The sequence below is a fragment of the Aulonocara sp. 'chitande type north' Nkhata Bay genome, linkage group LG3 (genome assembly GCF_057382095.1).
Source record: "Aulonocara sp. 'chitande type north' Nkhata Bay isolate Kocher_YH1m ecotype deep benthic linkage group LG3, A_spYH_male_GT1.1, whole genome shotgun sequence".
In the NCBI taxonomy this organism is placed as follows: Eukaryota; Metazoa; Chordata; class Actinopteri; order Cichliformes; family Cichlidae; genus Aulonocara; species Aulonocara sp. 'chitande type north' Nkhata Bay.
This window is the reverse complement of record NC_141346.1, coordinates 27,681,271-27,696,139: the sequence shown is the minus strand read 5'-3', so window position 1 is coordinate 27,696,139 and position 14,869 is coordinate 27,681,271. Positions and strand designations below refer to the sequence as shown.

Here is a 14,869-nt window from a genome sequence, read left to right as displayed (position 1 = left end):
TGTACGTAGTGAGCATTAGCATAAATGTCCTGTATCTTACGCTGCACTCCTCCAGTGGTACCCCTCATTACAGCGGCCCCATCGTAGGCCTGGGCGATCAACTTTCTCTCTTGTCCCTGGGGGAGGATGAAGCGCAGCCTCTCCGATAAGGCACTGGCTATTGCATCTGCACAAGCATTGGGTAGCTTGATGAATTCAAAAAAACGCTCTTGAATACGGTTTCGTTGGTCAATGTATCTTAGCACCATGACTAACTGACAGTGTGTAGAAATGTCAGTGGTTTCATCAGCTTGAATGGCTAAAAACTTCGCTGCCTTTACTTCTTCCACGATCCTTTCTCTCAGAACTGCCAACATGCAATCCAGGATCTCGTTCTGGACTGTTTTCGAGGTGCCTTTAAATACAGTAGCATTTTCAAGGTGTTGCCTCAAGTCGTGATCAATTGATGCCATCAAGTCGACTAAACCTCTAAAAATCTCTGGATTGTCTGAGGAATCACTTTCATCATGTCCCCGCATTGCTAGCTCAAAAGCACCACAAAACTTAATACAATCGATGATTTTAGATAAAATATGACGGTTTTTATCTACCTCTTCGTTGTGCCTTCTTAAAGCAATCCGATGTCCATCATCTAGCTGCGCCGCTATGCTAGTTTTCCCTAGCACAGCTAGCTTTACACTGTTGTCCATATGAACTCGTGAGCTTTCATGTTTCTTGATTCGTTCGGAGAGGTGCTTTAAGTCGGTTTGTCCAGATTGTGTCCACGTCAAATCACACTTGTCACTTTTGAACAGTATGCACGGGAAACAAAAAAGTGCATTAGCTGTTCCACAGCCTGTCAGCCACGACTTGCGCTGGAACCAACTCCGACAAAAAGTCCTGTTGTATGCTTTTGACTTCTCCTTCGTTGCCTGGGTTAGTTGAATTTCGGGCTTGTCAGGTCCCAACTCTTTAACTTGCAGTTTTTCTGCCATTGTCCTTCTGGCAAAAGGGTAGGTTAGAAGCGATCTAACCGAATTTGGGGGAGGCTGTGCCTCAACCGTTAACAATACCGCTGCCATCGTCTCTCTCTGACCTTATAGCTCACTTAGGCTACTGACTGAGGTAAAATTCTAGAACAGCAAATCTTCGCGCGTTTTCTGCAGGGGCGCAATTTTAAGCGCCCCCAAACCATTTAATTCAGCGACGCTGATAGGTCAAATATTTATTATTTTCCCCTGGCAACCATTTAATGATAGGCTATTTCGCTGCATATCAAGGGCGCTTTGACGAGCGCCCCAGAAGAAGAAAAACACCGTTTGTTGGTTGAACTTTAATGAGTCAGCTGGTGAAAATGTTAAAATACGCCTGGCTGTATATGGGCACACACATAGTAAAACTATCATTGATGAATTTTTTAAAAATATATATTTTTACTCCTCCACATTTGGGGGGGCGGAGCCCGAGCGCCCCCTATGGGCCAGCCGCCACTGCTCAGACACGATGCTTCTCTTTCAGCAGCTTCATTGCGAATGATTCAGAAATATACACATACATACAAAAGTATTAAACATCCTAACAACGATGTACAGTCTCTGTTAGTTGTAAGACAATATATCTCAAGACTGTTTTTTTCCTTTTCTATAAGTTACAGATTAAATTGAATGTAAGAATTTACAAAAACAACTTATGAATCAATAAACAAACTTAGATCATTAAACTGAAATGTACAGAAAATAAACAAAATATTCATATAAAAATACTAATAGGCATTTGTCCCTTCACACAAAATAAACATGTTCTTTGTCCAGATCAAATGCAAAATCCACACAATGTATGTTTCATACACAGTCTGGCACGATAAGGCTTCATGCTAGCCACCAACAGAGCGCTTAGCTTAGCTTGCTGCTTATAGCTTATCCTAACATCACAGTTAACACAGGTCATCTTAGTATTCCTAGTATCCTCTTGGTACATTTGGAAACACGGTCAGTACAACTCAACATACATATTTGGAAAGTCCAACAGCAGAATTGCTCAATTATTACCTGAAAAGGGGATAAGTCAATGATGACGCTCAGACACAATGCTTCTCTTTCAGCAGCTTCATTGCGAATGAGGCATCGTGGCCTGAGCTCCCCCTTCCGGCAACGGCAGGCATAACTAATCAATCATGATCACTAAATCACATGGATTATTCCCCAGCCTCGACAAGTGGATCACAGATTGCATTTTACACAGGTTGTAGTCAGATTAAGGATTATTATCCAGTTGAACATAGTCATGAACTCTTTTAACTATTTTAGCCTGTGTTACATTACGTCTCTTAATGGGACTTCTTTTACCCTTGTTTATAGATTTACATATTTGAAATAAATTGAATAATATATTGGGTAACTTTTAACCAAAACTTTTTTACTCCATTATGAACTTCAACAAATAATCAATCTATCACATCTCCTCAGTCCACTCTACAACAACAGTCTCCTGTTTACCTTTCCAAAAAACTCTTACAGATTCATCCATATGCAACATATTTGTTATGGACTTCTCATGGACCAAGGTCACCGAATTCCTCTTTCTCTTATGACCCAAAACTAAATAATCTTTGCTAAAATCGCTGTGATTACATCAGTATATGAAACGATGAAACTGTGGAGTGCAGAGTTGAAAGCTGTGATGGGGCTTTGTGTCGCGTCTGACAGACACAGGTCGCCCAGTCGGCTGCTCGCAGCAGACAGGCTCACAGTGCTGCTTGTGGGATTGAGAAACACTTCTTTTCAGGATTGAGGCTACGTCCACACTAGAAAATGGTGTTTTCGTCTGAAAACGCTCCGCGTCCACACTAGCGTTTTCAGTCGTTTTCACAGAGTTGTTTGTCCACATTGAAACATCCGAAAACACTTACGTTCCAGTACTGCGCATGCGTGAAACGCAAGACTACTCGGCCTGCCTCATTTCTGTCTGCTGCTTATTTACTTTCCGGCTCTTTGAAAAGCGCAGAGTTTTTTAAATGGACTAACAATGAGGTGGAGTTGTTGCTGCCACATATAAATATATCATTAATGCATCACATGACTAACATGCATCATCAGTGTCGACACTGCAACGCAAAAGCACTGTTTTCAAAACGCTGCGTTTTCCTTGAGCGAAAACGTCGTCTCAGTGTGGACGGGAGGCCAAAACGGAGAGAAAACGATGCCATCATGTGACTAATGATGTGTTGGTCGTGAATGAAACAGCTCTTAGCAGTAGCGGTTTTTGATACGGGTGACACAGGCGGTTGCCCGGGACGGCATCGTGGTGGGGGGCGGCATCACAGGCATCGGCAGAAACCCCCCCCCCCAAAAAAAACAACCAAAAAAAACATCATGCTAGCACATTTTGGAGATGGCATAGGCACCGATCAGTTTTCTGCCACCCATTTGCTGGGAGTAAGGGCGCCCTCCGTTTGCGAGGTGCACCTGCTGCTTGCGGCACAGGGAGGAGAGGGCGGCGGGGGATTCTCTGACTGGCTGGAGCAGCATCTAATAACTAACCCGCAAAATAAAACAAAGTAAAAACAAACCAACAAACACGAAAACACCAGACATCATGATACAGACGTATAATTTGCACCGATGTTTTTTCAAATTCTATAAAGTGAGCGAGAGAGCCCTCGATGCGCCTGCTCGCTGCTGAAGTCAAAGTAAACTTTATTGTCATCTCCGCTACATACAGTCCAGTATATAGAGAGACGAGATGACGAGGCTCCAGTTACAGCAGTGCAAGTATACAAACAATAAATATAAGAAGAGTAAGAAAATAAATATACACTTTAGGACTAGAGGTAAAGGGATCAATAACAATTTAAAATTTATAATTTACAGTTTGATGATTTAAAGTCTCACACACAACCTGTCGACAGGGGAGGGAGACATGCTGCTTCCAAATAGAGCACATTATGTATTCATGATCTGAATCCTGGGTTGTGTGAAAGCCCAGAAATAAATCTTAGACAAAGTGAATCTGTGAACTAAGGTGTAGGTCTGTTAGGTCATGTTGTGGTGATCCTCGGGTTGGGGGATGGGTGTTCACTGGAGTGCAAAATTAAAACCAATGAAAGATGGACAAGAAAAGTTCAAAACCATCAGGTGCTCAGTTTTGAAAAAAGAGAAGAAGAGCAGAAACGATCAAAGCGGGAGTGTTCCCTCATGTGTTTACTAGTTCTTTGACCTACAACCCTGCAACTCTCCACAACTTCACACCACACAATTTATATTATTGTTATCAACAAGGCTTTGAATTATGCTGGACGAGATCTGAAGACCCAAAACAGTGTGGATGGTTCTCAGTATTTTGTGTTCTGATGAGAAATGCTGCAGTCGCGGTCTCTGTCACTGCTCGGGTATTTATGTGATGAGAGGAGAAACTGATAGAATGAAAGTTGGAACGAGTCTTTCTGCTTCTCGCTTTTTCCCCTCATATACAGAAAATATACACTTGTTGTATAAATGTTTACAAAGATGCTTTAAAAACATCTTCCTGTCTGTTTTTCCTCTGTTTTTGTTTTTGACTCTCTGGATACAGTGTACAGTTTATACACATATAAACAGTTTCATTTTAGTGTTTCATATAAACAGTGCAACATAGTACCAGACAAACAGTCCTTTATTAAAAGGACTGTTTGTCTGGTATGATGTGACATGTTGTATGTTTGAACAGCCTTCAAACATACAACATGTCACATCATTGTTAGGAACTGCTCTGAATTTGATGATGTACAGTCGAACTAACAGATTCTGATTCTAGTTAAAGTTGTTAAAAACACACTAACTGGCTTTTCTGTACTCAAATTTAAAAAAAACAACAAAAAACATAATTATTTTCTGTCTTTTTTACTATGACGGACACGTTCTCATCCAAAAACGTAACATACCGATGCTATGTGACAAATCGTCTGTATGTTACACATTCGAAAATATGAGAGCCGTTTGGAATAAATCTACACTAAATCATAAATAAAGTTATAGTTTTTTTGATTTGTGAAGTGTGTGTTTCACTTCTACTGTTCTCTTTCAGTAGCTTACATCAGAACAGAAACAACATCTTAAAATCTATAAAATAACGACAGTTGTTGTGAAATACCCACATTTTCTTAAACAAAGAATCAGCTAACCTGAGAGTTTCCAGCACACAGTGTGGACTCCCAAGTCCAACACAAAGCAGCTTCACTCCTGAGTCCTGAAGGTTGTTGTTACTCATGTCCAGCTCTCTCAGTCTGGAGGACTGAGAACTTAGAATTGAGGAAAGAGCCTCACAGCTTCTCTCTGTGAGGTTACAGCCACTCAACCTGGAAACGTGAATATCAGAGAACTTTCCAAACTCTTAAAAGAAGCACTTTAAAGTAATCTCTTGAAAGGCTTAAACTGGATACTTACTGGGCTTTCTCACAGACTTTGACCACTGGCAGCAGCTGCAGAAGAGCCTCTTCAGAAGCTGAATATTTCCTCAAGTCAAACTCATCCACACCTGTTTCTGATGACAGTAAGATGAAGACCAGAGCTGACCACTGAGCAGGAGAGAGATCAACTTTGGACAGGTGTCCTGAACTCAGGTGATGCTGGACCTCTTTCACTATAGAGTCATCATTCAATTCATTTAAACAGTGGAGCAGATGGATGCTTTTCTCAGGAGAGAGAGTGTCATTCATCCTTTCTTTAACATATTTGACCATATCCTGATTCATCTGTGAGCTGATTCCTTTTTGTGTGAGCAGGCCTTGTAAGAGATCCTGATTGGTCTGCAGTGAAAGACCAAGGAGGAAGCGAAGAAACAAGTCCAGATGTCCATTTGGACTCTTTAAGGCCTTGTCCACAGCACTCCGGTAGAAATGTCTTACTGAAGATTCTCCAGTCTGCACTGAGGCTGTTTCTTCTTCTTTCAGCAGGTTGATACCAGAGTTGGTGAATGTCAGATGGACATGAAGAGCAGCTAAAAACTCCTGAATGCTCAGATGGACAAAACAGTAAACCTTCTCTTGGTACAGTCCCCCCTCCTCTTTAAAAATCTGTGTGAACACTCCTGAGTACACTGAGGCTTCTCTGACATTAATGCCACACTCTGTCAGGTCTGATTCATAGAAGATCAGGTTTCCTTTCTGCAGCTGCTGAAAAGCCAGTTTCCCCAGTGCTTCAATCATCTTCTTACTCTTTAGACTCCAGAGAGGATCTGTCTCAGCTCCTCCATCATACTTGATGTTCTTCACTTTGGTCTGAACCACCAGGAAGTGAATGTACATCTCAGTCAGTGTCTTGGGCAGCTTCCCTCCAGCTGGTTTGGTTTTTAACAAACTCTCTAGAACTGTAGCAGTGATCCAGCAGAAGATTGGGATGTGACACATGATGTGGAGGCTTCGTGATGTCTTGATGTGAGAGATTATGGTGTTGGCCTCTTCCTTGTCTCTGAGTCTCTTCCTGAAGTACTCTTCCTTCTTTGGGTCAGTGAACCCTCTGATCTCTGTAACCATGTCTATATACTCAGCAGGGATCTGATTGGCTGCTGCAGGTCGTGTGGTTATCCAGATGTGAGCAGAAGGAAGCAACTTTCCCCTGATGAGGTTTGTCAGCAGCACATCCACTGATGTGGACTCTGTAACATCAGTGAGGATCTCAGTGATGTGGAAGTTCAGAGGAAGTCGACACTCATCCAGACCATCAAAGATGAACACAACTTTGAACTTTTTAAAGTTACAGATTCCTGCTTCTTTGATTTCAGTAAAGAAGTGATGAATAAGTCCCACTAAGCTGAACTTTTTATCCTTCAGTAAATTCAGCTCTCTGAATGGGAATGGAAACATGAACTGGATGTCCTGGTTGGTCTTGTCTTCAGCCCAGTCCAAAGTGAACTTTTGTGTCAGGAATGTTTTCCCGATGCCAGCCACTCCTTTGGTCAGAACTGTTCTGATTGGTTTGTCTCTTCCAGTTGAAGCTTTAAATATGTCTTCACACCTGATTGTTGTTTCTGGTCTGTTTGGTTTCCAGGAAAACATTTCAAGCTGTCTGACCTCATGTTCAGTGTTGACCACTCCGGTTCCTCCCTCTGTGATGCAGAGCTCTGTGTAGATCTTATTCAGATTGGTTGCGTTTCCTGGTTTAGCAATCCCCTCAAACACACACTCAAACTTCTTCTTTAGGGTAGACTTAAGCTCACACCTACAACCTGAATAAGGGTTTTCTAAGCAAAAAAAGAGAAATTCAAATATAAATGTTAGTCCATAATTTCTTTTATAAAAGTATCGTAAGAATGTTATATATTTTTATTAAAGTATTGAATATACAGGACTAGGGATGGGTACCGGTATCCAGTGCCATGATGGCATAAAGGGTAGTAACCAGACCGAAAAGCAGCGCACATTTCGGTGCTTTATTTCGGTGCTTTTTTTTTTCCTGAGATGTCACACAATTTGAATTCTAGCCAATCATTTTACGTTTCCGAGGATAGTAGGCGGGTCCAGGTACGTACGTTCTTTTAGAGCAGAGCTACAGATTAAAAATGCCCAAGGCGAAGCGGTCAAAAGTCTGGCTGTACTTCACAGCAAAATATGCAAACTCAGCAGCCTGCAACAAGTGCTTTAAGCTGATACTGTGATACTGTCAAAGGAGGTAACACCTCAAATCCGATGAAACACCTGGCGACGCATAGTGTTGTTTTTTTTAAGCCGAAAAATGCAGCGTATTTGATAGCTTGCTGCGAGACCTCACACCGAGCACATCTACTGCGGGTGGGTTGCCTGTTATTGGACCCGGAGTTAGCAACATCCCCCAAAAACCCGAAGAGTAGAGTCCTGGCCCCTAGCCCTGCCAGTGTAGCAGAAATGATGATGGATGATGATGGCAGCAGCAGCCGTTCTTCTCTGCGTGAGTAGCTTAATGTTGTTCGTGTATACTTTACATTGAGTAGGCTAACCACGTTATTACATTAATGCAAGTAAGGTGAACTAGCAAACACCGTAGTAGTTACATGCGGCTGTCTTCTTGTTTAATGGCAGATACTCCCTTCACCCAGGCCAAAAAGGCTAAAATACATCATCCATCCATTCGCTACCGCTTATCCTTTTCAGGGTCGTGGGGGGCGCTGGAGCCAATCCCAGCTGTCATAGGGCGAGAGGCGGGGTACACCCTGGACAGGTCGCCAGTCTGTCGCAGGGCCAACACACAGAGACAGACAACCATTCATACTCACATTCACTCGCACATTCACACCTAATGGCAATTTGGATTATCCAATTAACCTATCCCCACAAGCTGCACATCTTTGGACGGTGGGAGGAAGCCGGAGTACCTGGAGGGAACCCACGCAAACACGGGGAGAGCATGCAAACTCCACACAGAAAGACCCCGGCTTGACGGTGGAATTGAACTCAGGACCTTCTTGCTGTGCGGCAACAGTGCTAACCACCGTGCCACCGTGCTGCCAAAAGTGGAAAACAGTTAAACATGAGAGGTCTTTGGACAAAGTTTGTGTTTTTTTCCATTGTTTAAGCACTGCTTCCAGCCATGAGTGATACCATATATGCCCTATAGCTGCAGAAAAGGCTAACATTGTTATCTCTTTACAAAAAAACAGCTGAACATGAGAGGTTTTTGGACCAATTTTGTGTTCTCCATTCTTTAAGCACCGGTTTGAGCACCGTTTAAGCACCGGCACCGTTTCAAAAGTACCGGTTTGGCACCGGTATCGGATAAAACCTAAACGATACCCATCCCTATACAGGACACACAACAGTTCTGTCCTCCTAAATGGTGCATTTATGAAAAGAAATCCTCTTACTGCTCTCCAGACAGGCAGCCAGATCTTCCAGTTTCATTGTCCTCAGGAAATAAACTGTGATCTGCAGAAGTGCCTCTCCAATGATCCTCCTCTGCTCCTCATCTTCACTGTCCAATATTTTCACATCTTCTCTCTGACTTTCATGGGATTCTGCATTTAGATGATTTTGCATTTTCTTTAGCTCATTCTTCACAAAAGTGACAATGTTGTCCTCCAGCCCCTGAAACAGAATGAATGACAAATGAACAAATTTCCTGAAGTGAAGGTAACGCTTTGGCTTTATTTCTGTTTAAAATGTAGCTCTAGTGAAAGCAGATTACTTTTATCTACTTTTTGATTTAAGCTGTATAGTAAAAAAACAAATAAATAAATGTTTCACATATACAGACCATAAATATTTGGCTCAGGTCAGTTTTATGTTGCGGGGCATGATGGGGGCAGGAGACATCTGAGCCAGACTGAACAACTCTATGGAGACAACGTGAAGAATCAAAGCTTAGACTTTGTGTGTCTGTTTTATAAAGGTCTTAAAATTAACCTATTTATGTTCATCTTGAGCTCTCTTTTTAAAATTTGGACTCTACTAGAGTACCATTGCATGAGTAACAGTGCAGGCCTTCAATTCATCCTCTGTCTGACCAGCAGGCGGATTCTACACTCACAGTGCTTGAAATAACAATATAACGGCCATTCTCTCTTCATCTTTCATACCACCATAAATATCAAAGGGAAAAATGTCTAATTTGTTTTGTTTTACATAGTTGTTTCTTAATTTTTCATTGTAAAAACTTTGTAGACCCGATTTTGAAAAGTACTATAAAACATGAATATAAACAAAAGGTGACTATTGAATAATGTTAGTATTAAAATAAGACTTTTCTTTGATACTCAAGAATAATAATCACATACTAATTTTTTATCAGTAGTGTTCCTACAAAGAGAAAGATCAATACCAAGCTCATGTTGATATCATGTATGGATTACAGTATACACTGAATCCATCTTTCAGACAGAAAATGATTTCCTTATATTTCAATTCTTACTTTAAGTTACCATTTTATCACCAGTTCACCAGACTGGAGTAAGGAAACACGTCAGCTATAACTCCTACTAGGCATCATTTAATCTTACTTCTCAACAGCAGGGGATCCCTTTCCTTTGAAGACAACGATGGCTTCCTTTGATCGATCACTCTTTACAGACACACATCTGGGTTCAGCTTCAAGTCCAGGTTCAGGGACATCTGGTTTATGATGTGTCCTGGTAAACAGAAACAATGACCATCAAGGAGGAAAATACACTTTTCAATCTTCAGTTTTATAAACTACTGAAGCTACATGTGATTGTTTTTTTATTTACACTGACCATTTTAGACACATTTTAGACAAAAATAGTTTTCATCTATTTTTAGCTTTAATTTAAGGTGTAAGTGAAACAAAAGCAGTTTTTAGGTTTTCCTTACTGCAGATATGTAATGTATGGAAATAATCATATCTTACTTATGTGCAGCGGAGGATTTTCTTCTTTTAACTTCAGTGGGATATAATTTTGAACTCTTCCTATTCATTCTACCCTTCGTCTTCCTCGTGCTGAGTCCAGGTTTAGGACCAGAGGAATCTGATCTGGGGAATGTGGACAATCAGTATTAATTTATGGGTTTTTTTTGTTGTTGTTGTTGTTTTTTGCTTTTTCTTTACTCTTCAGCTACAACAGCTGCTAGACAAATGGTTATATCTTACTCATCATCTGAAGGAGATCCACTTCCTTGGAAAACAACGATGGCTTCCTTTGACCGATCACTCTTCACAGACACACAGCTGAGTTCAGGTTCCTGTTCAGTTTCCAGGGTTTCTGGTCTTTGATGGATCCTGGCAGGCAGAAAAGGAGACCATCAGGGATGGAAATTACCTTTACAGTCTTCAGCTGCAGGATATGCTGCACAAACTATTTACAAGAAGAAGAAAAAAACACTGGGTCTATATAGTTTACAGCTCTTCACACTAAATTATTTTGGTTCACTTCAGTCTTTTCTGGTTTCCAGGAAGACTTCAGACATCTGTTTTCATCTGTTTTTGTTGGTGCTTAACTGCAAGAAACCTATGATCTGAAACAGATCACATAAATCTATGGATGTTAGAGGACAGCTTATAATGGCCGTGAAGACTAAAGGCAGGCAGGTATTCTTTGGATCTAAAAACAAGACTAATATAATAACCAGCACCTCTAGATTTATAATATAGGTTATATGGCACATGTGTATCAAAAACACACCAGTCCAATATTTACTGCAGTCTTTTGAAATGATTTCACATTGATGCTGCTTTTATAGTGAAGCGTTTTGATAAGGTGGTAAAAACACTTTCTTTTCTCTTTAAAGAAAATCTCATAATGAGGCAGATCAGGGGAAATGTTGTTCATTGTAAATATTATTCTAGTAAATATATATAACCCTAAAAGGCATCTTAATCTGTAGGAAAAATAAGCTTTAGTTTCAAACCATCATAGAGTAAAGCTTTCTGTGACACTGTATGAATAAATAACACTTATACTAAAAAGGATGTGTGGTGTTGAGTGTCATACCTTTCCATTTTGGCCAAATCCTGCAGTCACCTGATCAAAGAGAGAAACAAGTTTTAATCTGGTTTGTTTCTGTTGATGTGTTCTGTTTATTTGTTTGTTTCTAATTAGGTTGTGGTGTATTCAATAATATGGATACTCTGATACATAGATACAAAGTACCAGCGCTTTAAAGAGCTTTTACAGATGTTTATGGGCAATTCCACAAGTGATTAAATTCATAAGTGGCTAAAAAAAATCCAGAAGAAAATACTGTGGAAAAATAAAGTAATACATAAAATTTATTTAATTTAAAATAGCATTGTACTGTATTATTAAATAAAAGAAAATGATCCAGAGCGGCTGTATCACACACTCCACAAACTCCGGGCTGAGGCAAAGCAGAAGACTTTGGTCTGAATCTCAACACGTGAAATTATTTTAGGGAAAAGTGGACGGTGAAAAACAGAAAAAAGAAACTCATCATCCGGAGCATTTTTGATAATGTTATGTGTAACTTTCACGTCCTTTTTTTGCTTAATTCAACAAAATGCATCAAGCAGTTACAGCAACATGGCTCAGAGTCACAGCTGTGTTCCAGACCCACTGAAAAGATCTTGGCACATATGAAATATGGAACAAAGGAGACTCCGATCAATAACATAATTTAATCAGATTTAAAATGTTCCTTAAATACTAATTACTGCATTTAAACACAGAGAGCCCTAACTGACTTCTTATTTTTTACTACCTTAACTTACTTCCATGTTTCATGTAGTGCATTTTTACTGCTGTCTATACTGCTTGTTTTTGTCCCTGGGGAGATGGCGGCGTCCTCTTTAGTTTCACTTTCGTTATTTATCAAACTACGCAGATATAATCAGGATCTTCGTAACTCAGTGAATCCAAATAATAATAGGAAACAAAGAAGACTAAGCCTTCAAAGACGAGTGAAAATGTGCGACATAAACTGGAAATTGAGTTTATTTCGATAAATTCGCAACAAAGACGCATCAGCAGTTTATTTGGTTACAATAACAGTCCAGTCGCCTTTTTTTCCCCAAGCTCTTTACAGTAACTTGACCCGGATGACCGAGAACAATAATATAAATAATATAAAACCGCATAAATGTAATCTGTGCGTTAATAAAGTTAATTGTATAGCTTGAAGAAAGGAAAACAAACTCTGAAGAAGAAGAGAGAAAAACCTAGGACACCGTAAAACGACACGATTAGCATGAAGGTTTACGGTGTACAACTTTACCTCCAATTAACGGTGCAGAATTTAATCCAGAAACCACCGATAATCCAGAAACGGTCCAGCTGAACAGAAACGTTAACGGACCGCCATGAGAAAACACAGGAATAAACCTTTTCAGGAAGCAGTGTGACCCAACATGGCAGCTCGCTCTGAAAGTAATTTCATATCAGTTTCAGCCAGCTTTTTATGGTCGTTATAAAGACGCAGAAGCACTAAGCGGCGGTCAGCTCTATGTCACGCCCTCCAGCTTAACCAGAAAAAAAATTCTGGTAGCTTAATTTAAGTGTGACCTGTACACACTTACGAGGTTATGACTTTTATAGAAGAATGACACATTTCTTCTGAACTGAACTGAAAGTCCTCAGTTAGATTTTATCCAGCGTCAGTGTTTGTAGCATTCTAACCTGACATGTCTGCTAGGTCAGTAATTTTCCACCAACATCTGACCAAAAGGACTGAAACATTTACTTAGAATTGTTTTTCTTTAAGGAAAAACTTAATTCGTGTCCAGTTAACTTCCCTTAAATACTTTAAATTTGGTTTATGTAGTGATGCTGTTGTCATTGTGCTGATCCTCCTTTATAAAATATGTAACACTGTGGATGTTGTATCTTCAAGTAAGGAACATCAAGACATTTAGTTATTTTATTGAACTTTGAATCTGTCTCCCAGTAGCGGTTTTAGATACGGGCGACACGGGCGGGTGCCCGGGGCGGCATCGTGGTGGGGGGCGACATCACGGGCATCGGCAAAAAAAATGCCCGTACTCATGCTGCCCCGACGTCAGCAAGGCGCATATTGGGAATGGCATAGGCTCCGATCGGTTTTCTATCGCCCATTGCTGGGAGTAAGGACGCCCTTCGTCTGCGAGGTGCGCCTGCTGCTTGCGGCGCAGAGAGGAGAGGGCGGGCTGGTGCGGCATCTAAAAACCAACTCGCAAAATAAAACAAAATAAAAACAAACCAACAAACACGAAAACACCAGACATCATGATACAGACTTATAATTTGCACCGATGTTTTTTCGAAATTCTATACGCGAAAAGTGAGCGCGAGAGCCCTCGGTGCGCCTGCTCGCTGCTGAAGTCAAAGTAAACTTTATTGTCATCTCCGCTACATACAGTCCAGTATGTAGAGAGACGAGACGACGAGGCTCCAGTTACAGCAGTGCAAGTAAACAAACAATATATATATAAGAAGAGTAAAAAAATAAATATACACTTAAGACTAGGGGTAAAGAGATCAATAGCAATTTAAAATTTACAGTTTGATGATTTAAAGTCTCACACACAACCCGTCGAAAGGGGACGGAGACATGCTGCTTCCAAATAGAGCACATTTCATTTATAATGTTGTAAATCCAAGTCCATTACGTATTCATGATTTGAATCCTGGGTTGTGTGAAATCTCAGAAATGCACCCTAGACAAAGTGAATCTGTGAACTAAGGTGTAGGTATATTATTATTATTATTAGATTATGTTGTGGTGATCCTCGGGTTGAGATGGGTGTTCATACTGGAGTGCAAAATTAAAACCAATGGAAGATGGACAAGAACAGTTCAAAGCCATCAGGTCCTCAGAAAAAAGAGAAAAGAAGAGGAGGAGAAACAAGAAAAAAATGTTGTCCGGACCAATGACCTGTCTCCGCCTCACTCAAGTACCGACCCGAGTCATCAGTCCTGAGTCTGGACAGTTGCAGTCTGATTCGTCCTTCTCTGAGGGCGTCTTTGTCACTCTGGACTCGTCCTGAAAACTTTTCATCCTGAGACTCTGACACCTCAACACCTTCATGAACATCATACAGGATTAAACGTTTAACCACAGTTATCAGTTCACAGAGGATGTTGAGAGTTTGGGTGGATCTGTCAGGTTTGGTGGTGAACGTCCACTCCAGTGTGATGTTGTGGTTCTCCTCTGCCTGATAGCAGGTCTGTGTCACATTGACTACAAATGATCCTGTTGAGGAGACAGAGAGGGAAAGAGAGGAGCAGACACACTGAGAACTGGAACAAATCTGTTGTTGAGCTTTATTTGGAGTTCATAAAGTGAAGCTGTAAACTAACCAGAGACACATGAGGTGAGGATGATGAGCAGCAGGATCCTGCAGATCATCTTCTCCCTGTGAGAGGAGACAGAGGTGAAGAGTCATCAACACATGAGGTCAAAGGTCAGGCACTGCAGCTAGAAGAAGGAAAATCTGACTTTATTCACTCATTTCAAGATCTGCAAACAAACACAAAGAGAAACTGCAGAAATATCAAA

At 40.7% G+C, this 14,869-nt stretch overlaps 1 protein-coding gene across 2 annotated transcripts; it reads right to left on the bottom strand.

Annotated features, from left to right (window-relative positions):
- Positions 1-5,189: 5,189 nt before the first annotated feature.
- LOC147334952 (NLR family CARD domain-containing protein 3-like) lies at positions 5,190-12,810 on the bottom strand. Of its 2 annotated transcripts, XM_086286866.1 has the most exons (8): positions 12,611-12,810; positions 11,371-11,400; positions 10,530-10,658; positions 10,290-10,412; positions 9,922-10,050; positions 9,180-9,258; positions 8,791-9,010; positions 5,190-7,194 (listed from the first exon to the last, which is right to left on the bottom strand). In XM_086286866.1, the coding sequence occupies exons 2-8, from the start codon at positions 11,376-11,378 to the stop codon at positions 5,396-5,398; spliced, it is 2,487 nt and encodes an 828-aa protein (XP_086142992.1). In that variant the 5' UTR covers positions 11,379-11,400; positions 12,611-12,810; the 3' UTR covers positions 5,190-5,395. The 2 variants fall into 2 exon arrangements, with proteins under 2 accessions (XP_086142992.1, XP_086142993.1); XM_086286867.1 differs by lacking the exon at positions 10,290-10,412.
- Positions 12,811-14,869: the final 2,059 nt, after the last annotated feature.